The 27,880-nt window shown below is 37.3% G+C and overlaps 1 protein-coding gene across 2 annotated transcripts in view; it reads left to right on the top strand.

Moving 5' to 3' along the window:
- The window catches only part of LOC149089011 (uncharacterized), a 478,375-nt gene that overhangs the window by 425,040 nt on the left and 25,455 nt on the right, over positions 1 to 27,880 (top strand). For both annotated transcript variants that reach the window (XM_089251364.1, XM_089251369.1), the window contains 5 exons: positions 1,524 to 1,721; positions 7,711 to 7,860; positions 17,912 to 17,998; positions 20,036 to 20,201; positions 26,088 to 26,250. In XM_089251364.1, coding sequence (XP_089107490.1) covers positions 1,524 to 1,721; positions 7,711 to 7,860; positions 17,912 to 17,998; positions 20,036 to 20,201; positions 26,088 to 26,250 — 764 coding nt within the window. The remainder of the gene's footprint in view (positions 1 to 1,523; positions 1,722 to 7,710; positions 7,861 to 17,911; positions 17,999 to 20,035; positions 20,202 to 26,087; positions 26,251 to 27,880) is intronic.

Genomic DNA, 27,880 nt, shown 5'->3' with positions numbered 1-27,880 from the left:
AATATATACACGTGATAAAATATTATACAATGCCCATAAAGAATACTTATGGTTGTCTTATTCTAAGAATGGATAGCTTCTCGATTTACCCCAACATGTTTATCGTATTTCTTTTTAAACGTGTCAATTGTGTTACAATTTACTACCTCCGGGGGTAAGCTATTCCATTTATTAACAACCCTATTGGAGAAAAATTCCCTGCGACACCATAACCTTGCATTGTCCCTCACCAATCGATACTGGTGTCCCCTTGTAAAAGCAGTCGATTGGCGGTGTACTAAAAGTTCATGGTCCATCCTATCCATCCCATTGAAAATTTTGAACACTTCGATCATATCTCCTCGACACCTGCGTTCATCCAATGTAAACATATTCAAAAAATGAAGTCTTTCTTCATAACTCAAGCCCTGTGTGCCAATAAGGACACGCGTATCTCTTCTCTGCACCCCTTCAACCAAGTCTATGTCCCTCTGTAGGTATGGTCTCCAAAACCTTACAGCATACTCCAGTCCAGGACGAACTAAGCCTCGAAAAAGCGGAAGAATGACTTTAGGAGAACGCGAAGAGACCTTTTTGAAAATGAGACCAAGCATTCTATTCGCTTTTTTGACAACCGCTGAACAATGTTCAGAAAACTTAAGTCGCTCGTCAATAAGAATTCCCAAATCGGTGACTCTAGTTGCATCCGGGATAGTGACACCATTCAACTCGTAAGAGAACCGTGGGTTGTTCGAACCAAAATGAGCGACCATGCACTTATCTACGCTAAACGTCATGCTCCATTCATTTGCCCATGCTGCAATCTTGTTTAAGTTGGTCTGGAGCAACTCCCTATCGCTTTCATTTCCGATTACCCCCATTAGCTTCACATCATCTGCGAATTTGCTAGTAATTCCATCGATACCCTGATCGAGTTTGTCGATAAAAAGTGAAAAAATTACCGATGAGATGGATGCGTACACGAATTAGAATAAAGCGGATATGTATTGTACAGGGTGTTTATAAATATACTGATAGTACTCAAACGAATGTAGCTCCCATTCTGATGGAAGTATTTTGATGAAACTTGGTATATGGGATATATGGACCATGGGGGGAAAAGAGAGATTCAATAAAAAATAGTTCCGTTTTTGACCACCAGGTGAAGAAGTGGCGCTTTTTTATTGCAGTTACCTCTTTCCCATGATCCAAATAACGTATATACCAAGTTTTAATGAAATACCACAACGGGCACTACATAGGTCGAAGTAGTGTCAGTATAAATGCTCAAACTTGCCCTTTCGAACTTGCTGTCTTGGGCTATACCCTGCCGCACTTCCGAGCAATTGCTTTTACAGTTATCATTTCGTGCCTCTAATGTTTCACTGCTTCAATTTCGAGTATTCATTGCACAGTGACTTATGCTGGGCTTGTTGTGTTCTACCACACCCCCAACAAAGAGTAGGCCCAACTAAGAATTTTAAAACACGTATTTTTATACTATGTATTTCAATAAAAAATATTTACTATTGTTTCGTAATTAGGTAAGACGCATACGATGATCGGGTCCAGTGAATCTGTTCAAGAGCTTGGCATAATACCCTGCGCAATATCGTGGCTGTTCAGGTTGATACACGAGCAAAGACAGAAGACTGGTGCAAGATTTTCGGTCAGAGTCTCCGCCCTTGAGGTGTCTGGCAGAAACGAAGTGCTTACGGACTTGCTGTCCGAGTACGCGGCAGGTAAGTCGAACTCAGGTAACTCGAATATCTGTTTAAGTCGAAGTTTTCATTCAGCCGCAGAACTTTTTTAGCGTTTTAGTGTTGAAATTTTCCCTTAACACGAAGTTTTCTTTCCTGAAGTCGAAGTTTTTACGAATGAGAGAAATTTAATTTAGCATTTAGCAAAATAGAATTTAGCGGATTCATTTGCCTGCTTGCAAAAAGGGAATCGCTTTCTCAAGAAAGAAGAGCAAAGGGAGAGACTGTCAAAAATCGCGGCATTTTTTGACAGAGAATAATCTTGTATGAACTTCATAATTATACGTCCTAGTTTCATTTATCATGTAAGCGTCCATTTCCCATAATACGTCTAGTTTATTTCTAAATATTCTCATTCAGTCATTAAATGTTATCAAATTAGAATAACTTTTCGAATTTCTCCATCTTAAGCACCGAACATTTTTCGGAGCTTCAGCGAGCACTTCGCTGGTCAGTCATTTACTTCGAATTATTTGATTTAAATCTCGTCGATCGTTTTACCAGTTGCCTTGAAACTGAATTAACGTTTCAGCTCGTCCTAAAAAAAAAAAGTTTAGTAAGCGTCGAAAATCGGAGAAGTAGGATAAAGAGCAAGAATGTACCGAGATCGTTGCGGCCACACCGCAATCTCTGGGTCAATGGCTTTTATGTGTGTATCCCATCGAACATTGGCAACATGGAGCAGTCCCCCCCCCCCTTTTGCCTCCAAACTCAGAGAAACAACATTAGCCGGTGCATTCGGTGGTTTACAAATCCAATTAGGTTGAGCTTGTTTTACCTGAAAGAGCTTCTCTCGGAGTCACATTCGAATAAAGACCGGGGAAAAAAATTCTCTCAATTTCCTCTCGAGAGAGAGCGGGGAGTCAGAGATTCCTATACAAAGCTCCCCCTCCCCCCTCCTTTGTGGAGAGATTCCTTGATTCTTTTTCTGCTGGCTTGACCAATGTTATATGTACTGAATTCCCTTACCATTGAACGTCGGACATGCTAAGCGGAGAAGGCATCGTTACCGGTCAATGTATTGAACGCTCTTCGGACCTTTCTCTATCTCTCTAGGGGGCGAGATATCCCGAAACCAACAACGGAGAAAGAGGTTCTCCTGTTTTTCTCCTGAAAATTTTGTTCAACCATACTGACCTCCCCGTTTTTCTATTCCTTGTTAAAGAGGGAGAAGAAGCGTAAAAATAAAGGCGAAATATATGCAGGGTGTTCCATAGGAGAGTTCTCGACTCCGCTAAAAATCCAGGTTGACAAAGTACTTGTTGGAAAATTGATCGTTGACAGTGCATTTTTTAGGGAAATTAATTGTTGACAAAAAAAAAGCGTTTTTGGAGAAATTCGTTTATGAATCACCATTTGCTGTAAAATTATTTATTGACTCATCAATTGTTGGAAAATTACTTATTGGATCACCATTTGTTGGGAAATTAATTATTGACTCTCTCATCTCTCATCAGTTGTTGAAAAATTTATTATTCACTCATTATATATATATATATATATATATATATATATATATATATATTTGTTGTAAAAGCCCTTGTTGGGGAAACATTTGTTTTGATGCGGGTCGCCATTTATTGTTTAGTATTAGGGTGGATTCGCATCTACAGGCACTTACCGTGTCGTGTCGGACCGGACCAGGCAAACATTCTTTAGTGCAAAAATGTCTGTTTGCGCCTGCGCAGCCACGATACGATAGATATGAAGACGTTCATTGGTTAATACGCACATACTGCGTATATAAGATGTAATATTCCATTGTTTTTTTTTAGGAATCGCAAAGAATTTTAACCTGAGAGTTTCCTGCTCGGGAGGAACGGGGAAAAAATCATAAATTTATTCAGCGTATTACAGTATTTTATTTATACTTCTGTTCAAAGCCGGGGGAAAGAGGTTAAAAGGAGCGTTATAATCCCAGTTTATGCTCATCTTCCTCCTCCAGATGGCCGTATATCGCGGATTATTGTACCCATTTGTGTTTAAGGAACGCCATTTATATCGCGCATCATCGCCTGGCAAGGGTTTTAAGGCCTGCAGAAGGGACGTTATTTCATTTATTAGATGAGAAACATCTGTGGCCTCGTCAGTACGTCTTCCAGGGAAGGTGAAGAAGAGCGTCTTGAAGGTGTGTCTTATTGCACTTTGAATTCGTGGTTTGAGAACTAATTGCCATGTTTATTCCATGTCTTGAAGTACTAAAGGCTCTTTCCCCTCAACACGTACACTAATTACCCCGTTTTTGGGGCTTCCAAACAGCAACAGTTACCAGAAATTCTCGTCAAACATGAGCGTTTTATCATTTATAATGATTCGTACATAGAGAGTCATGAGAGTGAAGATTTTTTTTTTATTCTGAAGTGAAGAGGGGGAGGGACTTTTTCATCCTTTCTCACTTGGGGGCTTGTAATGGTGTCACTATCCCGGATGCAACTAGAGTCACCGATTTGGGAATTCTCATTGACGAGCGACTTAAGTTTTCTGAACATTGTTCAGCGGTTGTCAAAAAATCGAATAGAATGCTTGGTCTCATTTTCAAAAAGGTCTCTTCGCGTTCTCCTAAAGTCATTCTTCCTCTTTTTCGAGGCTTAGTTCGTCCTGGACTGGAGTATGCTGTAAGGTTTTGGAGACCATACCTACAGAGGGACATAGACTTGGTTGAAGGGGTGCAGAGAAGAGCTACGCGTGTCCTTATTGGCACACAGGGCTTGAGTTATGAAGAAAGACTTCATTTTTTGAATATGTTTACATTGGATGAACGCAGGTGTCGAGGAGATATGATCGAAGTGTTCAAAATTTTCAATGGGATGGATAGGATGGACCATGAACTTTTAGTACACCGCCAATCGACTGCTTTTACAAGGGGACACCAGTATCGATTGGTGAGGGACAATGCAAGGTTATGGTGTCGCAGGGAATTTTTCTCCAATAGGGTTGTTAATAAATGGAATAGCTTACCCCCGGAGGTAGTAAATTGTAACACAATTGACACGTTTAAAAAGAAATACGATAAACATGTTGGGGTAAATCGAGAAGCTATCCATTCTTAGAATAAGACAACCATAAGTAATCTTTATGGGCATCGTATAATATTTTATCATGTGTATATATTGTTTGTAATTTGTGTTAATTGCATTTTTAATTGGGTTGCTGTATTTTTGAAACATATGACAACCATATTTTTATGGGCATCTTTTTATCAGCCACCTCGTTGGGCATTTTGCCTGTTGTGGCGTTGTATTTGTATTTGTATTTGTATTTGTACACGATTGACCTCCACATCAGTTTGTTAACCAGCAAGCAGTTTTGCCAAATTGATGATTTTCTCGTCAAAATTGGGCTGGTTTCCAAAATATTCGGCTAGAACTTTTTTCCGAAGATGATATGTGACTCTCCACTATTACTACGAAAGGTAACTATTACTTTCGACAGCTGACTGATGCGAAGATAAATCCAGAAATAAATTTCAATTGCCCTTGTGATGAAATTAACCTACGAGCTCTCACTTGCCAGGCGAGTGGCCTAGAAAGATATACTACGGGGGCAACTAATCCTCTTTCCTTAAAGTTCGTCTGCCTGAACGGGGCAGTCAGACCGCCCACACACACACACGAAGCTCACATTTTTCCTTTCCTGGATTTATATTAGCATCAGCAAGCTGTCGAAACCTTCGTAGTAATAGCGGAGAGTGACATCAGCTTCAGATAAGTCGCCATCTGGTGGCAGTGTCAGCAATGTGAACTTTGGTTCCGAGTTGGTCTGGCTGTCCATGTACGGCCCATTCGTCGCACACGAGCTCGAAGGAAAGATTGAGATCCGTTGCTTTTGTAGTTCATTGGTCCAGGGCGCATTCCCGGCAAGTGAGAGGAGGGGGTTCGATTCATCGCGCGCTAAGGGCAGTTGAATTTTCTCTCCTGGATTTATCTTCGCATCAGTTAGCTGTCGAACTTTCGTAGAAATGAAAAAATCATTTTTCATGATCTGACAACTCTGCTATCAACTGTCTTTAAAAAAAGATCTAAATCAACGTGATTTTTTTTTAAGTTTTTTTTCCCGTAATTTACCCCAAGGAGATATGCTCGGGTTGTTGTCAGGAATAACTTAAGGTTAAAATAAGAAGGTTAATCGTGTGACTGTCAGTGGTAGACTTGAAAGAACGTGTTTGCGTCGAGTTATGTTAATTGTGCGAGAATTATTCAAAAACAAATACAAAAGCCACAACATGCAAAATGCCCAACGTCGTGGCTCAGAAAAGATGACCATAAAAAATGTGGATGTCAAATATAACTGAAATACAGTAACCCAAAATAAAAACAATTGTCACGAGAACACAAAAAACACACTAAAATAAAACTTATACAAACAAATAATTATAATAAAATAAAATATACTGCCCATAAAAAACTATTGTTTTCTGATCTAAATATGGATTGCTTCTCGATTTATCCCACTATGTTTATCGTGCTTCTTTTTAAACGTGTCAATTGTGTTGGAATTCACGACAAACGGGGGTAAGCCGTTCCATTTATTAACAACCCTATTAGAGAAAAATTCTCTGCGACACCATCACCTGGAGTTTTTCCCTCTCCATAAATGATACAGATGTCCCTTTGTCGAAATATTCGATTCACGGAGTATTAGTAAAACTCATGGTCCATCCTATCCATTCCGTTGAAAATTTCAAAAACTTCAATCGTTGTCGTCGTCCCCCCCCCCGACACCTGTGTTCTTCCAAAGTGAACATATTTAGAAAATCAAATCTTCCTTCATAGCTCAAGCCTTGTGTACCAACAAAAACAGACATAGCTCTTCTCTGCACCCCCTCGACCAAGTTTATGTTCCTCTGTAGGTATGAGATACATACAAATAATAAATGTATAAAATACATATAATAAATCAAATTGAAAATAAATTCCTGATTTTTTGAATATCGAAGATGAAAGCTGAAGCAATAAAATATTAACGAAGAGAAACGTGTGGATCAGTGTGAAGCCAACCCTCTCGTGATATAGCTATATTATTCGCCGCCGTATTTCATTGATAAATAAATGGTCACGGACAAGTCGAGTGGAAGATTGTGCTTTGGCCACTCTCGCTCACCCGAATGTGCAAAAAAAAATGGCAACCACGACAACTTGGCAACCAAACCCTCTCGTCTCTCGCCATTAACTCGATATCGTTCAACGACTCGAAAAAAAAAAAACTTGGCACACATTTAAGCTCAGGTACACGTACGGCGATAAAAAAGCACCACACACGTGTGATAGGCACCCCCAACGCCCACTCACTTCACGATAAATGGGGGGGCTCTTATCACTCCTTCGTTCGTACAGCCTGGAAATAATAGGGACCCGGTATTAGAAACAAAAAAAGCGCTTCAAATACACTATTTATTCGTTCTTATCCTTTTTTTTTATTATATGAAAGCCGAACCGAGATTTTTACTGGGAACATGGGCACAGAATAAATAACGAATAAAGCCCCCCCCCCCCCCCTAAAAGCCTTATTTAAGAGTCGAAGGGGCATCATCTCGTGTTGCACAATCAGACCATTTCTATTGGGATCACGATCGCGAAATGGATTTTTCGAGGAGTTCTGGTTTTTTAGCGCCCTCTAATCAACTTACAATGATATATACAATCTTTAATTTTTCTCTTTTCCTTCGGTAATAAATAAGAGATAATATAATTCTGTAATAATATTTATCGGGCATGTAAAATATTGATTCGCGCATCTAACATGCCGGACTGGGCATGTAAATTTTTGGAGATTTGTCCAGCCTTGATATAATTGGGCATAGGCTAATGTCCTGATGAAATTCCTCTGACTTTTCCGCTATGTTTTCATACGACCTTCAATTTTAAGAGATAATTTGTTAATTATTTCGTTAATAACTTTATTTTTCATTTTAATTATTTACTTATTTTTTGTATGGCTGGATGTTTGTGTTGATGATCAAATAATACGGCAGGTACCGAAGGTAGCGGCACATCCCCAGGAGTCTACCTGAAAGACGACCCCGTGTTCGGAGCTCAGCTGATAAATCAGAGCGAACTTAGAGCGCCTACAGCAGAGAAAGCGGCCTACCTGCTGGACGCTGCCCTCGCCGCCAGGAACCTAGGTGAGTAAGTTCAGTCAGACTTTGGTGATGTGAAGACATAAAAAAAAATCACTTTCTAAGGACCTATATACAGGGTGGTCATAAATAAACTGACACTGCTGAGACATATGTAGCACCCATTCTTATGAAGGTATTTTGATGAAACTTGGTATATGGGATGTATACGGACCATGGGAAAGAGAAAGATTCAATTAAAATACATCAATTTTTGACCACCAGGGGAAAAAATGGCACTTTTTTATCGCAGTTATCTTCTTCCCATGGTCTAAATAACGTATATGTCAAGTTTCAATGAATTTCGTCCATCACAACGGGTGCTACATGGGTTGGAGTAGTGTCAGTATAATTAAGCTAAATAGTTGTTAGTTCAAATTTATTTTGGGTAATTTGCATTTTTATTCATCGCGATTCGTAGTAGCACTCTCTTCCCGTAATTGGCGATTTTTCAGCAGTTTTAGCCGTAGTTAGAAACTTTACTTGCCTTTGACAATTTTTTTGGCTACGATTGACACTTTTACTTGCTTTTGATAATGTTCTTGGTGAATTTATGATATTACGTATGGATATACAGATTTCTTTCACTTTTATCAGAGAATTATGGTCAGCCTACGTATAGATCATATTGGTTCTTTTCTACCGGAATAACTTTCACGGGCCGGATTGAACACCTAGGTGGGCCTGAGGTTGCGCACCCCCCCCCCCCTTTCTCAGAGGAATGTTACGAGACGCATGAGGGTTGGGGTCCTGCGGTAAACAACTGTCAGAAAAACTTTCTGCCACGTTGGTCTTGAACCGAGTTAAATCCTCTGAAAGCAAATTATAGAAAAAATTATAATGTGTGTATAGTCCTCATCCTCTATTTAAATCAAATTTCATACAACAGAAATACTTCTCCTCCTACATTCTCCTTCTCTCTCTCTCATGGGGCAGCAAAAATTCAAACCTAAATCAATGTATGTATTTAATCACGTTCTTCTAAGACGAAGAACATGAGAAATTTCGAGAAGCGAACAAAAAACGCTAAATTTGTAAATTTCGTATCTTTGAAGAAAAAATCTCTCTCACAAGCGAAAAGAATGTTTATTTAATTATTTAAATTGATACTGAAATGCGATAACGTTATTTTAAGCATCTTTTAAATACAATAAATAAAGGAAACATAATTTCATTTCTGTTGGAAAATTCATAATTCGTGAAATTTATCTTCAATTTCTTTTTCCTTCATCTAAAATTTAATCTAAATATTTCTTATAGATACTGATTTTTGATTATCGCTTGAACTTTATTTTTTATTTTGCATTGGAAACATTCTTCAGAAATTACATTTTCTTAATTCCATGGAGAGATATTCCACAACGATATTCGAGAAATAATTGCTTCTTTCCATAAATAAATTTATTTTTCTTCTTCTAATGAATTTAATTCTGCAAAGAGAATTCTTCCATAAAAACATAAAAATTTATAAATAAAAAGTTTTGTTAGTGCTCCTAAAATGCGAAAAACGCGTCCTTTAAAATACGAGGAGAAAGTAACTGCTGTAGATTATGCATAATAACCAAGCATCGTTGGTGAATTGAATAAATACTAAAAAAAAATATTTTTACCAAGGATTATGCTTAATACCCAAGCGTCGTCGTTAAGTTTGATAAATACTAAAAAATATTACTTTTATCGGTGATTATGAACAATAACCAAGTGTCGTCGGAAAAATTAACTAGATACTTGAAATGTATCGCCTTTATCTGTGATTATATGAACACCCAAGTGTAATTGGCGGATTTGATAAGTATGGAAAAAAATTCCAACTGAGTCTAGTATGTGTGATTATAGTCGGACCCAGATAGAATGATAACTTTTGCGATCGTGCCCCGATATAATGATACAATGCATGTATGAATCATCATGCATAGTATATCATATACTATATGACATATAGTGCGATATATCATATTTATCAACGACGCGACGCTTGGTTATTATGAATAATCGCCGGTAAAAGTGGTTAATTTAGGGAAATTTGTCAGACTCACCCAAATGCTTGGTAAGTATGCATAATAACCAGTTATTATGCATTCATATTATTATGCATTATTATTACCGGTTATTATGCATTAACTGGATTTATCACATTTATCGCAACGTATATAAATAAAATAAATTTATTTTTTCTTCACTTAATGAATGTCTAGAAACAAGAAAGAGTTTCTATTAAAAATAAAAATTTGTAAATAAGTAGAATTTTTTTTTAATGCCAGGAAAACGGGAAAAACTCGTCGTTCAAAGAAAGAAGAAAAAATAAAATTACAAATTAAAATAAGAAAAGAATAATTGAGTAAAAGCGGGAGTTTATTTAACAACAACAACTCTTGTGTGTATCGTGTGTCTTCTGTGGGAAATTTCGACACCAAAACTAAAAAGTAACTCCTATTTCAAATGAGGCCGCAACTACGTGATGTCCATGTTCAATTCCAGTGTGTTTATTATAGTAAAAGAGTGAGGGGAGGACTTTTTCTTGAAATGAAAGAGGTTTTCGTGATTATTTTTATTTATTTTTGCCGTCATCGAGAGAATTCTTTGGTTCCGCCAAAGACACGAAATCCTATTTTTAATGGAAAATTTTAAGCAGTCATAAGTTGGAACACAAATGGTTTGGTATTCCGAAGAGCAAAAGAAATTTGGTCACCCGTCACTTTATTTACAAGAAAGCAGACTGTCTCCAGAAGCTTTGTGAGCTTCATTATCCTTTATACAGTGTGTCCGGGAAGTTCTTATCCAGGCCTTTTTATTCTCGATCATTGATCCAAGACAGGGGTCTTCGACGTAGTGCCCGCGATCAAAATGTGACCCTCGGGATTTTTTCCGCGGCCCACCATCGATTTTGTGAAAATCACCGCTTTATATTGAAATGAAATTAAGGGGTCTCGTACCTTTTAACATGATGAAAAACTGTGCTATAATAAAAGTATCATTCAAAATACTCTTTAACTGATATATTGATTCATTTCAAATTTTCTACACATGTTCTTGATTGTATGTGCTATCTTATGCTGATATAAAGTTTCACATATTTCAACATGATTGAATCCAAATATATACATAAACGAAACCATTCTGTTCGTGAAATAAAGCAAAAGCTTGAGATTCCATTGTCTCAATCTCATTTAAAATAAAAAATTTTAAATTTAAATTTCAAAAATTTTCAAATTCAAAATTTAATTTTAAATAAGATTGAGTCAATGAAATATCAAACTTTTGCTTCCTTTCATGAACAGTTTCTTTCATATTTTGAATCCGTTTTTTATTCAATTACATTGATGCCATGCTATTTTATCATGCGCGCGAGCTGTTTTTAATGCACTTTTTGAAAAATTTACAGAAAACTAAGTATCCGAGGTATGCAAAACTTTATACTGGATAGAACTTACAATCAAGAATATAAGTAAAAATAAAAAATCTGAAATAAAGCAATGGTTAAATAGTATATTCTTAATGATCTAATTGTATTAGAGCATAGTTTTCACCTTGTTAAAAGGTATGAAACTCCTTAAATATAAAAAGAAACTCATACACACACTAAGAGTTGTACTGCGCTATTTATAGCCGTGAGATGTTTTTCATACATTTAGAGCACCGTCTAAATGAATTTGGGGGGTTCTCCAGGGACCCTTGATTTTAAATAGTTGCAAAGGGAAGATTTAGTTCAGTACCCAAAAGGTAATATTAGCATCCATCTCGGAGCTGCTGAGAAACACCAAAAAAAAAAAATAATAATTTCAGAATTATTAAATTTACAATTTTACGCATTTTTACAAAATTTTTCACAATTTTACAATTGCTTTTACGACAATCTCAGAATTATGGAAATAAATGTTGTTATGGAAATAGTCGTTTCAGAATCACTTTCAGAAATAATTTCATAATTATTTTTAGGAATAATTTGAAATTTTTTGAAAGAAATGGTCAAAGATTTTTTGAAACAAATTATTTCATGATTGATAAAAATTTATAATTAATGTTCGAAAAAAGTTCGAAAAAAGCGTGTTTGTACATCACACCCTCTATGGTTCACGGATAGCGTGCGGAACCTTTATCTTGAAAAGAAAAGAGCATTCAGAGAGTATAAAAGTGGACGAGGTGACCTATCATTGTTTACTGATAAAAGAAGACTGTTGAAGAAAGCGATAAGGGATAGTAAAAAGCAAGTTGAATCTAGGTTGGCAGATAACATTGGCTCTGACCCAAAATCATTTTTTCGATACGTCAATAATGGATGTAAGGGGACAGTTGGCCCCCTCTCGATAGGAGGCTCAAAAGTAGAGAGCAATGTAGGCATGTGTAGTGCTTTCAATGACTTTTTCGCGTCGGTTTTTAATGGAGATAATGATATTCGATATACGGGTGTTGCATGGGGTAATAAAACGCTCAACGATATTCAAGTGGAAGACGTGGAGGTCCTAAATCTTCTAAGAAATGTATGTGCAAGCAAAGCACCAGGACCAGATGATATCTATCCCAGGGTTCTCAGGGAAGGTGCTAATGAATTGTTGGGGCCAGTCGCACAGATATACAGGAGTAGTGTTGCTGAGGGTATCGTCCCGAGAGATTGGAAACTGGCTAACGTTGTTCCGATATTTAAGAAGGGTAGTAGAGAAGTGGTGTCTAATTATCGTCCAGTGAGTTTGACGAGCTCCCTCTCGAAAATTTTGGAAATTATCATCAAAAGGCAGTTTGTGAAGTGGATAGACGAGAATAATGTATTGTCGGATAATCAGCATGGGTTCAGGAAGGGGAAGTCATGTGTAACTAACCTCCTTTGCTTCTATGATTACGTGACTAAGGCTTTGGGTAAGAGCAAAAATGTCGACGTTGTTTACCTTGATTTCCAGAAGGCATTCGATCGGGTCCAACATGGCAAACTCTTGAAGCGTTTACACGAGATTGGAATAGGGGGCAACTTGCTGAATTGGATAGAATCGTGGTTAAGAGATAGGTCGCAACGAGTTATGGTGAACGGGGAATTCTCTGGTTGGACAGACGTCACAAGTGGAGTTCCTCAGGGAAGTGTCCTTGGCCCCATACTTTTTTCACTTTTTATCGATAAACTCGATCAGGGTATCGATGGAATTACTAGCAAATTCGCAGATGATGTGAAGCTAATGGGGGTAATCGGGAATGAAAGCGATAGGGAGTTGCTCCAGACCAACTTAAACAAGATTGCAGCATGGGCAAATGAATGGAGCATGACGTTTAGCGTAGATAAGTGCATGGTCGCTCATTTTGGTTCGAACAACCCACGGTTCTCTTACGAGTTGAATGGTGTCACTATCCCGGATGCAACTAGAGTCACCGATTTGGGAATTCTCATTGACGAGCGACTTAAGTTTTCTGAACATTGTTCAGCGGTTGTCAAAAAATCGAATAGAATGCTTGGTCTCATTTTCAAAAAGGTCTCTTCGCGTTCTCCTAAAGTCATTCTTCCTCTTTTTCGAGGCTTAGTTCGTCCTGGACTGGAGTATGCTGTAAGGTTTTGGAGACCATACCTACAGAGGGACATAGACTTGGTTGAAGGGGTGCAGAGAAGAGCTACGCGTGTCCTTATTGGCACACAGGGCTTGAGTTATGAAGAAAGACTTCATTTTTTGAATATGTTTACATTGGATGAACGCAGGTGTCGAGGAGATATGATCGAAGTGTTCAAAATTTTCAATGGGATGGATAGGATGGACCATGAACTTTTAGTACACCGCCAATCGACTGCTTTTACAAGGGGACACCAGTATCGATTGGTGAGGGACAATGCAAGGTTATGGTGTCGCAGGGAATTTTTCTCCAATAGGGTTGTTAATAAATGGAATAGCTTACCCCCGGAGGTAGTAAATTGTAACACAATTGACACGTTTAAAAAGAAATACGATAAACATGTTGGGGTAAATCGAGAAGCTATCCATTCTTAGAATAAGACAACCATAAGTAATCTTTATGGGCATCGTATAATATTTTATCATGTGTATATATTGTTTGTAATTTGTGTTAATTGCATTTTTAATTGGGTTGCTGTATTTTTGAAACATATGACAACCATATTTTTATGGGCATCTTTTTATCAGCTACCTCGTTGGGCATTTTGCCTGTTGTGGCGTTGTATTTGTATTTGTATTTGTATTTGTATTTGAAAGAAATGGTTTTGTAATTACTTTTAAAAAGAATTTCAGATTCAATGAGAAACTATTTCATATTTCGTCAAAGTAATTGCAGAATTATGTAATAGGAAAATATAAAAACCATCTGGGATTGTTGGAAGGAATGATTTCAGAATTATTAAAAATGATATTTAATGTAATATTTTCAAAGTGAAAAAAAATCTTCAGTAATTTCGGGCCCGTTGACCCATTCGGTAAGACACTCTTCTACGTACATTGTCTTTGTCAATATTTATACCATCTTATATAGGCCTATATAAAATTCTGAATACCGTACCACAATAAGAGTTGGTGACCCACGGGCTTCATGGGAAATTTTAATTTGGCCCTCAATGTCTGTGAAATGTTAAAGCCCCTGGCCTAAGACAAAAATTCCAATTGTATAAATGTTTTAAATGAAATTAATACTCGTATTTCATACTTTTAATAAATTAGTTTTATCATTTAATAATTATACTTTTTAACAAATTAGTTCTTGAAAAAATAGCAAAATTCGAGTTTTTATATTTTTCCCAGGTCCTTAATTAGTCCAAGATGAAAAAAAAAAGTTTGTTTATGCAGTACGTAATATAACAAACACAAAGATTTCATCACCGTATACAAAAATTAAGCGAGATATTTAATTTCAAAGTTTGATATTTTTCAATTTTGTTGGTGCTGGGAAATCATCTCTTCGGCTGTGATTGAAGTGTGTTGGGCAAAAAAATTGAAATTGAAATAATTAGATGTTTATTTTTTCCCCTTCAATGTTACTCCTTTATGATTCACTAGTAAATGAAATTCTCTAATAATTTTGCCACCTTTTTCGTCTGCCAAAATTAACGAAGAAAATCCTCTAGTGAATTTATGTGTGAATATTCCTTTATAAAATTCATTCAAAAAATTCGTATTACTAATATTTATTATTTTCCAACTGACTAATACTTTCCAATAACAATAGTCTATTTCTGAAATATCGTATCCGATGTCTTGTTGTTTATTTGTTGTCTATTTCTCACTCTAATTCTGAAATAACATTATGAAACTGATATCATATTTTATTGAAAAACTGTCAGTCTTATTCACCATACGCTTATTTAATTCAAAACTGCCTTATTTTCTACATAAAAAAATTAATTATAACAGTATTAATGAAAACTAATTCATTTATACGTGATGAAAAGAAATTCATTGCATATTATTTTATAAAAATGTGACTTATGTACATGAAATGAATTGTATCATTTACATCTAGGGGATCACCAGTGTGTGTGTGTGTGTGTATATATATATATATATATATTTTTTTTTTTTTTTTTTTTTTTTTAAATCAGAAAATTACGTGTTTACAGACACGTAGTTTATCGAATCGTATTGATAAAAATTTTATTCAAAAAGTGGACTATTAGTCATGTTCATTTAATATATTAACAGCAGAAGCCTGTTCGAAACCGATATCTTATTATTTGGTCAACTACAAATTCGATTATTTTGCTGTTCAATTTGTGGGGAACTGCTCGGAATTCTTTCTTAAACTTTAACATTTGGCATCTCGATCAATATTAGTCATACAGCAATGAATCTTGTATTGAATTTGAAATTTTTGAAATTCATTTACTGTCAAACACTCACTCATACCACATAACATATATAATGCGCACAGAAACAAAATTCGCGTAAAATACATACACAAAGTACAATTACATATTGCCAATTACGTAATACCTCAAGGGATTACATAATCCGTCCAGGGCTTATTGATATTATTATATATATATTGCGGTTATGAACTATCGTTAATAATATTCAGTCCTCATTACATTCGTAAAGAAGAAAAAGTATATAATAAAAAAATTAATAAATATAAGCCTTATATTCAATTGCGTTGATTCTGTTTATCAGTAGTGTTTTTTAGTTTTCATTAGTAGCTTTGCGTGTTTCCGTATATATCCCTATAGGGACTGGGGGCAAACATATAAAAACTAAATTTTGTCCTTCTTTCCGAAAAATCGATTTGTTTACGTAAAAGTGCCATAATTTGAATATTTACCTCATTTTAAATATTTTTCCAATTGGAAGCGTCTGTCTACGACCAATCGTTGATATAGTTATTTTTATCACGTTATCTTTTCGTGCAATGTTATAAATGTGAATCTTCTCATGGAAGATATTCTTTTTCCAGTTGCCAGACTTGAATTCGTTATAAGATAAAAAAAATTGCTTAATTTTTGGAAAGAAGCAACTATTTCATATATAATATCTTCGAATGTCTCCACAGAACTAAGAAAAGGAAACGTCATTTCTGAGGGATGTTTTCAATGCAAAAAAGAAGTCCAAGCGATAAAACTGCTCATCACTGATTTTGTTTTCAAATATATTTCAGTAGGATGATTTTTTGGGTGCTTATTTCGAATCTGGCATTGGTTTTGTCAGATTGGCTCTAGTTTTTGAGATAAATTGAAAATTAAATTTCAATGGTAATACCCTAAGCAGCGTACTAATCACATTGAAATTGTGAGTTATAAATAAGTACAGTAAATCATTGGCAAAGATATTTCAGTGATTTTGTGGAATCATTTCGGGGCGCTGATTCCAAATCTGCCATTAGTTTTGCTGCTCTAATTTTCCAGATAAGGCATACTTTCGACAATGTGATTATGTGATTTGTATGCTGCGTATGTATTACCATTGAAATTTAATTTCACTTTATCTCAAAAACTAGAGCCAATCTGAGAAAACCAATGCCAGATTTGGAATCAGCAGCCCCCGATATACTCTAGAACCATTAAAATATTTTTAAGAACATTAAAAGAAAATTTTTTTGTTCATCAGTGTTATGGGTGAACGTAGTTATGTACAGTCGAGTACACTTATAACATACCATGGATGTAGCATACACCGTGGATATGTATAACATACAGTTTTTTAATCCCCGATTTTCGGGCCATTCACTTCCATACATTTTTACCTGTGTTGTACATACCCCGCTTAAAACATACACTGAGGATAATACAGTGAAATCTCGTTACAATCATACTCGTTATAACGATAAATCCCTCAAAAAGATTTGAAAAAAACAACGATGTTCTTTCAAATCTTGTTTGGAATTAATTGCCTATAGTCTAATGTTAAACTCTTTTCTATCCAATGATATCCTTTACTAAATCCCGATATAACGATATTTTTGGGAGATTTTTGTAAAAACCACTACAACGATTTTTTTTTATATTTTGCTCAATTTTTTTTTGAATTTTTTTTTAAACTTCATCATCTATTTTCGTTCTTCCGAAGGCGTCTAATGACATCGGTAATTCGGTAATTTTTCTCGTCAATGGGCTTGACGATTGTCTGACAACTGGTAACTTTTTAGCAAGAATTAGCAATGTCCCGTATTTATCATCTCGATTTCCCGTATTTTTCCTGATCACATATGGTCACAATGAAAAAAGTACTTCATACACGCTACTTGATTGCATCTTATTATATTTTTCCCAATTAAAAGGTCTTGAAAACGTCGACCTTGGTTGTAACGCTATCTTGGTTACAACGACAAAATTTCACCGATTCTTTGATGCCGTTGTAAGCGAGTTTGACTGCATTTATAAAATTCACTGATTTATTTCATTTTCCTCGAGCGTCCGTGGAGCAAATACTGCTGACCTAATCTTAAGAACTTGCTCATGGCATTGCATGTCGGTTATACTGTATAACATACACTTCTTGAATCACCCGGGGGTTGTGGTAAGTTATAAGCAAACTCGACTGTATTCGTATGATATTTTGGATGAATGTTCTTTCGATTATAGTCGATTGGAATATTTTCATCATGTTATCCTCTAACGCACTTTCTTTGCGAATACATTTTTTTGCAGACGGAGAAGACGAAGGCAAAAACTCTCACTTTCTGTTCACGTTACATGTCTATCAGTACAGGGTGGACAGAAGTGGAAAAGGCGGAGGTATGACATTCTTTTTTTGTATTTAAGAATAATTACCCCATGATGGGATGTGAGAATATAAACTGAAATGTAGGGGGGGCGTCCCTTCAACCCGTGGCCCGAGGGCACTTGTGGCTGATGACATTTTAGTGGCCCTCCAAGACACCAGTTGATGAAAAATGAATTCAGCATTCCACTTCTGAAATTATGAATAGTAGTTCTTATTCATTTTGGGCATTCCCTCAATTAAACAATTGGCATACAGGGTGATTCAGAGAAACTTCACCAAATTGAAAGGGTAACTCACAGGCGTACGATAATAATCCAAAATCACTTGAGAACATAGGTGCGCAAACGCATCCGGAGCCGTTGCAGGGAGTTGTTGCGCCACACACTTTTAAAGCAATCCCAAATTCACAACAAGCATAAAATCACAATTCTGACAACATAAATACGTTAAGGGTCACACATACACTCAGAGCACGCATTCCGATTTGTTAGAAATTCCGCTTAATAGCTCATGCACCTCATATACACTCCTCTGCGGAATTTTCCACGAATCAGTACATGTCGGAATGTGTGTTCTGACTGTATGTGTGGCCCCTAATGTACGGTGCGATGGTCCTATGAAAAAGTTTTACTGCTTCTAACACAGCTCCCAAGTGACAAGGTGGTAAGATGCTCGTCTACCACCGTGAAGGATGCCGTCAGGCTGTAGGTTCGAAACAGGAGAAGAATGGGGAATTCAAAATATTTTCTCTAATGAGCTAGAGGCGACCACCAAGAGATGGCACCTTCGTTTTCGACCCAACTCGTTAATGATAGTAAATTGCAACATAGCGATATGTTGGCTGGAGTTGGTATTTGGTGAAATAGTAGTACTTCTAACGGACGTATTCACCGAGAGAGAGAGAGAGAGTTTAAAGCAATCGCAGGGGTTAAAGGATTAGAGAGATCGAAACGGATTGGTTGAATTCGGGATTTTAACCAATCCGTGTCGATCTCCAATACGTTAACCTGCGATTGCAGTTAATCTGTCTGTGAATACGGCCGTAACACACAGAGAATCAAAACATTTCCAGAAATCAGTTGAACCCGAGAATTCAAAAAATATTTCAAATTTCAAGACATGTAAATACCATACTGGTGTATGGTTTGCAACTGTAATGAGCAGAATTTTAATTGAAATTATTTCCAGTGATGAAGAAAACATTGTTTCGCGAAACAATAAACTCAACACTGCAAGGAAAATATCAAAACACCACATAATTGGCTCAGACTAAGACTGATAAATACACGTTGTATATGGTAACGAAAACACCTCTTTTTTTTGGTTTGTCTTTGAAAACTGACAATGACCGTGTGTTCTCTCTAAATAATATTCGCTGTCCGTACGGACACCAACAAATATAAAAATTTAGTCTTTTTTCAAAAGAAAACGGCTTCTGAAAATGTAGTTACGAGATGTTAAACCAATCAAAAAAGCTGAATCGAGGTGACGCATTTCTGATATATTTATCACGGAATATCAAAAGAACAGAGTGTGTCTTTGGTATTTCTCTTGGTCCCAACAGAATTCGTCGCATCAACCATTTTCGGCAAAAAACCACCGAAGTAAGATGATGAAAAAAAAAATAAGAACTCGGCTGATAGAGAGAGAACTCGGTCTTATTCCGGTCACGAGTTCCACAAAGTTCTCTGAAATGAAGCTGCGCTGCAGAAAATTTAAAATGTATACAATGGTAAAAAAAGTAAAAGTTAAATCTCGTCCCCGACAAAATTTTAATTCAAGTTTCACCAAAAAAAGAAGAAAACATTTCGACTTCTTTTCATTTAATATTTTATTATTATTTTTGTTGAGAAAATCCACGAACTGCGTACGATTTCATTCCTTGTGCTGACCAGAGGACGAGAAAATTGAGAAATATACTGTATATAAATAAAGTATAAGATGAGGGTTTTTTTTCATCCCTTAAATATTTTCATTTCCACTGTCTCAGCGTTTTTTTTGTTGGGAAAAAAAGGTAATAAATAGAATTCTTATTTTTGTGCGATCAGTTGCCGGAGGTCGAAGTCGACTTCATCTGTTCGATTTGGGAAGCTGCGAGAAAAACGTGCCCAAAACCGCTGGAGGTTCGGCGGGGAGCGGATCGTGCCTGTCCCTTTCGGCACTCGGCAACGTCATCCTCGCTCTCTTCAATGGACAGAAGCACGTGCCTTACAAGTGAGTATCGTTTCATATTTTTGTTTTAGGTTGTTGATGTGAATCGTACAAAAGACACGTGATACAAAATACCACGATCTATGTAATGCATGTGTTATAACACTATATATTATTTGCTTTTATGCTGCATACCGGTAAAAGGTACAGAATACCGGTTAATACGTATTTATTGTTCCACCGGATAACTTTTTGTAAACATCAAATCATGAACATAGTTACCAGTATTTTGGCGAATAAAGTTTACACTGGTGTGCAGAATAAAAATGAAAGAATTGTTGTTTCATACCACATGTTGTTCATTCTTATTCTACACATCGGTTTACAACCGGTAACCATTTTATTTTGAGAATTATAACAAATAGTTTAGATTTTAGTCAACAGATGACAGCAGGGTCCTAGTTTAAAGCGGTTTCTGATATTTATAATAGCAAAGTATAAAATTCTGAAATATAATAGGTCAGAAAGTTAAAAAAAATTTCCTCCAATTTTGTTTTCACCGATTCAAAAATTTTTTCTCCCATTATGCGCGAAAATTTTCACTTAATTACACCGGTCTACAATGAAAAAAAGTTTGAAGAACACTGAACCAAACCACACAAGGCCCAGACTTTTAATGCCAATAGTCAATTTATCCATTGCCTTACAATTCGACAATATAAGGCACACACACACCCACTTTTTTTTCTTTCAAACTGTCCCGGTTTTTCTGAATGAGTTTGCGTTATGCTCAGAATTTGTCCCGGTTTCTCAGTCGCATGATGCCACTGTTTTCATTTCTTCCATTAATTTTTATTGAGTGTGATTGTATTTTCGCTTAGATAATTTCCGCATTCCTGTGCATTCTATAAAAATGCATGCGGTTCTGTAGTATACCAAGTATAATTAAGGCTCCAGAAACGCTAAGATGCCCCTCTGTGAATCTTTATGGCTTCTTCAAAATAATATCCACAAACTGGTCCCGAAAAAATATACATCGATTGTCCAAAATCCAAAAATGTTAGAAATTCTAAAGCATCATTAAGTGTATCCATCGTAATCTCAGAGAATCAATTTGCTCGAACCTGTGATCGTCGGGTCGGGTGGCTGATATTTTACGGCAATGTCCCATAATGGCCATCACATTCCACGATGGATGCTGTGGCATCATCTTCTCCTCCTCCTCGTCCTGTTCGAAAGACTAATTAATCGAATACTCAGTAAACAGCCAAAGGAGAACATAAGAAAATAAAAAAAGGAAAGAGGAGATTGTGTCCTTCTCTTCTTGGTGGTGATGGTAGTGGTGTTGTTCAGAGTAAATTAATCAGCCGAGTCGTCTAGTAAGTGTCTCTTCAGCCGAACAACGACACGCTCATTACATTCCACCAGCCCATGCCGCTGATACTCACGAGCATTGTTCATTCATCGCCCACCGATAGATGGTGCGAGAGTCGATCGGACTTTCAATAATGGTGAAAGAACAGCACCTTATGGAAGAGCTCACGAAGCAGGAAAATAATAATAAATACCAAATAAAGCATAAAAAAAACGGATAAATAAAATAACGGGGCATTATTTACGCTTTAATGGTTCAATTCCGAAACAACGAGCCTTTTTCGGTCGGAATCGATATATTAAAAGAAGGCAAAGATATTAATTCTCGTAATAGCCTCAAAGTAAAAACCTAAAAATAAGAAAAAGCGCCTTATTTTCCGGCTAAAAAGATTATACAAGCATTTGTTGTTGTATTTTTTCCGGCTTCTATAAGCGAGCGGCTGCTCAGTGCTCATCTATCAGGCAAAAATAACTATTTTATAATAATATCGTCCCCTCCATCCTCATAATGCGTTTCTGCTCCTCTTAAAACCACGAAGAGAGGCTTCTTCTTTCATTTTTTATTTTAGGAGAAACAACTCTTCAATAATTATTTTCGAGCCCGGAAACAGCGTCTTAAAAATTAATTGAAACAAGTAATTGGAATGGATTAGAGTTACGATGAGGGTGGTCGGGCCTCAACTTGAATGGCAGTAAAATTCATGCTGATGGTTAGTAAGAAAAAAATTAAAAAATAATGGAAAGGATCGCTTTTCTGAAACCGAAAAATTGGTCTCGTTTATTTTTCTTTGCGGTTTTTATTTTTTGTGGTTTTTTGCTTCCGAAGGAATTGCTTTACTCCTATTTTTTTTGGGAGGATATTCACGTGGATGGTCCATTCTTTTACTTTATCGGGGCTTATCAGACTGCTGCTCAGACGTTGTTAAGTCCGTCATTACAGATGGATCAGTCCAAATTAAATACTACCGCTTGATGTGTATATACGTGGGTGTAATTAAAAGGCCCCATTCCCGTTATGAGATAATCAAATCTTACTATAGAAAAAGATTTAATGGAGATGTTGTACATTTGCATATTCTGTCGAGCACGAGACCTTTCTGATATCCTATTTGGTGCCATGTGCAGTATTCATGCAGCACAATCACGACAAATTTTGCACGAATGCGAGCCAGTCTTCAATTTATATTTGGAAACCCCTCCCGGATATATTTGGATATAAATGGTAAATATATAGTCAAAAACACCCATTATACCAATTTCCTTAATTTTTGGGTATTTTAGAAAATATATATTTTAACGTCATTTCAGTACAAAATGCAGCTATTCTATATACGTACTTTTTTTTGCTAGAACGAGTCGATTCCTTTTTGGTGTCATTTTTTTGAGTGCTGCTGAAATTTTACGTGTTCAGAGATTAACGAAATCTCACCAAATTGAGGTTTATTGAAAATAAATTAAAAAAAAAATCTATTCAACTTTCCTAAAGAAATTTCGCCTAGTTATAATTAGGCAATCTAGATAATTAGGTATTTATAAATAATTATTTATATAAATAACAATAAAATAAAGAATAACTATGTTTAACCCTTAATTAGCCATTTTGGCTAATGAAAAAATTCATAATAATGATTGATGTGCATATACGCGGGTATAATTAAAAGCTTCATTCCCGTTATGAGATAATCAAATCGTAATATAGAGAAAGCTTGCAATGGAGATGTTGCAAATTTTTGTATTTTAACGAGCATGAGACCTCTTTGATATCCTATCTGGTGTCATGTTCAGTATTCATGATGTACAATCACGGCCAATTTCACACGAAAATGCGAGCCAGTGTACCATTTCAACCTTTATGGTCAGATGAGTATTTACGGTGTGAGCTTAGAGGGCTATAGCCCAAGGCTGCTAGTTCGAGGGGGCGGCAAATTTGAGGAATGAGTGGTAAAGAGAAAACTATTATACCTAATGGGACAAGAGTGTGGTAAAAAGGTTTGTAGCCCACAAGCAGTGAAACCACCACTCTGCTTCTACATAGAGAGCGAAGGACTATGTCAGCGAATGGTCGAACGAGTGACCTACAGGGTTTGCAAGCACGTGAGAGATCAAAAGAGTGACCAAGAGAGCAAAGAACCTGTCAGTAAGTAACCAAAAAGAGTGACCTTGAGAGTGAGGGGCGAGGTCAGTGACCCACAATTACAGTGTGTATGATCATGATCTGGAGATCAAGGGACCAGGTCAGTCAGTGACCAAAACAATGTGTAAACATGTGAATGACGAAAAGAGTGACCCTAGAGAGCGAGGGATTACGTGAGTAATCGACCAAAAGAGTGAAGAGTGACCTAGAGAGCGAGATGCCAGATCAGTATGTAACCAAAAAAAATTAACCTAGACAGATATGAATGTGGAAGTGACGTAGAGTTCAAGGGACCGGATCAGTGAGTTACCCAGAAAGTCTGCAAGCATGTGAGGGGACCAAGAGAGTAACTTAAACAGCGATGACTATGTCAATAAGTGAACAAAACAGCGAACTAGGGAGCGAGGGGCCAAGTCTGTAAGTGACCAAAAAAGTGACCTAAAGACATCTGAGCGTGACACTGACGTATAGATTAAAGGACAGTGAGTGACCAAAAGAGTGATCACGTGTGTAAGCATGTGAGGGGACCAAGTGAGTAACCTACAGATCAGGGTACTATGTCAGTGAGTGACCTACAGAGTGAATCAGAATCTATTTTTTCGCAATATATAGGAATGCTGAGAAGTATCCATTCAAACAATTTTAGACACTTGCGATGAATCATTGATTTCTTTCACACCATAAATTTACTTCGGAGGAGTTTGTGAAAGATCCAGGCCTATTGTCGGCCGGAGGTCTCAGCTGCGCGGATACAGGACAATGTGACGGGAGTGGCGAATCGTATGAGTTCGTTTGATCGTCCCGTATTTATTTATTTATAAACTCACACAACAAGCATATGACCAATTATAGTGGAATGAAAATTACGGGACAGACAAAATTTCCCCATAATATTCAGCTCTTGGGAGAGGTGGTCATTCTCATGCCCCCCCCCCCCCCCGGGATCCGTATCTGAGCGAAGGCAGAGATCTTCATATGCGTATGAAGCTGAGGCAGATATCTTAAGCTCTACGAATTCAGTAGAGACAGATATTTTTAGTCGGGAATGGAGCGGTGGGAGACATCTTCAACTATGAATGAAGTGGAGACAGAGAGAGAGAGAGAGGCATCTTCAGCTGCGAGTGAAGCCGAGACAAGTATGTATCTCCAGCTATTCAGCTCTGAATGGAGTGGAGGCAAGCATCTTCAGCTGCGAGTGAAGCCGAAGCAAGTATCTTCAGCTGTTCAGCTGCCAATGGGGGCGGAGTTAGAGGGATCCTGGGCGATGTGTCGTAGAAGCGACTTCATATGTGTTGGTGTATCGAATCATTTCGTATTTTGCGGAACAAATAAATTTTCCCTACATTATTCGGCTCTTGGGAAGAGTGATCGCCCCATCTCCCCCCCCCCCCCCTCTGGATCAGCGCTTGGTCTCAGCTCTTGGATGTTCACCACAGAGAGCAACAGGCCTACAAACGATACAAATATTCAAACATTACACTTCACTTCTGAAATATAGATGACAGCACTGAAAAAACCAGACAAAACACTAGATACGCACTCAGACTGTTAGGTACACACACTTACACTTCCAGCACAACTCACTAAGTAGTAAATTGCCCGTGGCGATAGACCTAAGTTGTGCTCGGTTTGAAAGAAAGAAAACTCTAGGATGTGGGAGCGTTGGGTGGACCACGAGTTTCATATTCTGTGCGCAAGACGAACCTTCAATCTTCCTTTTGATGGAGCCATTGGCGTACGTAAAGGATGTGTTCATAGTTCACCCCCCTATCTCCTGAGCCGATATTTTATGGTGTATTTTAGCAATAAAAAACGCACCCCCTCCCCAGTACGCTATTAGCTGGAGCCATTGTTTTGTGCGCAATACGAACTGACTGCCTCTCTGTTTTCGCGGTAAAGCACTTACTTTTGGCATGCAATGTACTAAAATGTAATTGATACATCCTCCCTTCTTGTGGCTTCGGATCCAATACTGTATGTAGAAGACAAGACGAATGGTCAGGCTTCTTCGTAAGAGGCTACTGCGAAATACTACGAGTACAAGAAGTGATAGAAATTTTGTCTTGCCTTCTTGGGCTACGAGCTCATCTGTACGTGAGAAATAACGTATTCTGACCGACTGACTAATTCATCATCACCGAGCCGAAACCTCTCAAGCTATAAATATGAAATTTGGTCGGTAGTTTTATTTTATGATGTAGAGACTTACCAAGAATGGATTTTTCCAAATTCAACCTCCTCTGAGGCTTTTTTGGGGGGATTTTTCAGATTAAGAAGTCGACGTGTGTGTGTGTGAAGCCTTGGGTACAGCTTGTTTAGTTCCTAAAACTAGAACTAAGTTCCGTTTTTGAACGGATTTCTGTTACATTCGATACATACCACATAATTTATAAAACCCATGTACTGTCTTATATTATAGTGTTTTCCGTTCTGTGCTATAGGGAGAGCAAACTGACGCAGGTGTTGAGAGAAGCGACCAACAGCCTGACTTGTCGAGTTGCTATGATCGCCCACGTACCTTCGACTCCTCACCATTACTCGGAGATCTTGGGAACCATACAACTGGCGTCTCGCATCCATCGCATGCGCAGGAAAAAAATCAAAGTAAGTTCCACACACTTGTACCCTCGTATAATTTTCTTCACCCAACCTACATTTCCAGTACCGTACTTTTTATCACGAAATCGAATGTTTTGTTAACCCCCAGTGTGCTTTAAAATCCCGAACCATTCTTCAATCTCTTCTGTTCCGGAACGTTCGTAAGTCTTTAGCCGGTGATTCTTGGTTGAGGTAAAACAACTTCACCAACAGTGCTTCATCCACCTTGTCAATGCCACAATGAAAAATATTAGGTAAGCACCAGTAACAGGAACGTTCAGAAATGAGCTGTTAGTCGTGGACATTGGCTATTAGTCTTATAAAATGCATTTTATGACTCTTATTTGCATATTTCAAGTGATATTCTTTCGTGCAGCGCCCTCTATCAACAAATTTTGACCAATTATTTTTCTGTACCAAAAAAATCCCCGTTCGTTCTTTCCCGAGAAAAGCTTTTGTGCAAACCACATTCAATTTTTTCCAACTAATTCTTTCAATTTTTATACTATTCACGAATTTATGGGACACCCTTTACAGCAACAGAAAAGATATGTCTAGTTTGATTTTTATTTTTTGAAGGTTCAATTTCACATTGATATTCCTTCATTCGTCTGTCTGGGCCAGTTTGTAATCCCCCCCCCCCCATCAGCCCTTAGGACTGAGCATGGGGGCAACAATTTGGTTCTCTTGTGTCTCATCTTTTAAATTCCACATTGATATTTTCGTGATTTTATATGTATACGTTACAATAATAGATGATGACGATGCTCTGAGATTGGGAGGAAGGGCCGCCCATGGATCATTACCTATCACAGAAACAATTTCCTAGTGAAGAAAAAGCTATCACGTTTCCTAAATATAATGTAACACACGGTTATTTTTCTGTACTTTTTATAAGAATCAACAAGAATATAATGTACACTTAGTAATTGTAAGTATATTTGAAAATAATGAAAATTTATTCAGTTGTGGCCCGTGATCATCAAGCCGACTGTGCCCCCCCCCCTTCCCGCTTTGTCTCCAAAGGAAATATGAGCTAGTTATCCAGAGGAGGTGGGCCGCAGTGGAAAAACCTAATGTCATGCAGACTATGATGAAAACTTCACACCGAACTGAACTACCGGAACATTTTCTTTATTGTGGCCCACGACCGATTACAGACCTCTCAAGTGACCCACGAAAGACTAAAAAATAACTTGAATGACCCGCGATACTTTCCAAATCAATTAAGTTGCCCGCAACAAGTTTCCAAATTAGTCAAGTAGTCCGCAACACTGGGGCCCACCACGCATTTCCAATCATTCAAGGGTCCACTAGACGTTTCCAAATCAGTTAAGTGAACCGCGACACGTTTGGAGTCACAGTGGGCTGGACAAATCAATTGGTCATGTAAAAGTTTCGGCCGGAAAAGTATTTTTCTACACCACATAACTGAATTGTCGTGTAAATTTCTAGAGATTTGTTCAGCTTTGCTGGTTTGCTGGTGTGAGTTAAGTTTGGGGGTTAAGTTTCTTTCCAGAGGTCCCGCTGCTAGTTCGCGATGTGAAACGACGTCGTTACCGATTATTATCCACGAAATGCAATCATCCTAAGCAGTGATCATCACGCAGATATGTGATAAATAACACGCAAATGC

Source organism: Pholcus phalangioides, unplaced genomic scaffold, assembly GCF_987345545.1.
Source record: "Pholcus phalangioides strain wild (caught in Gottingen) unplaced genomic scaffold, Ppha-v1.0 ptg000003l_1, whole genome shotgun sequence".
Classification (NCBI taxonomy): Eukaryota; Metazoa; Arthropoda; class Arachnida; order Araneae; family Pholcidae; genus Pholcus; species Pholcus phalangioides.
This window is presented reverse-complemented; position numbering and strand designations above follow the sequence as displayed.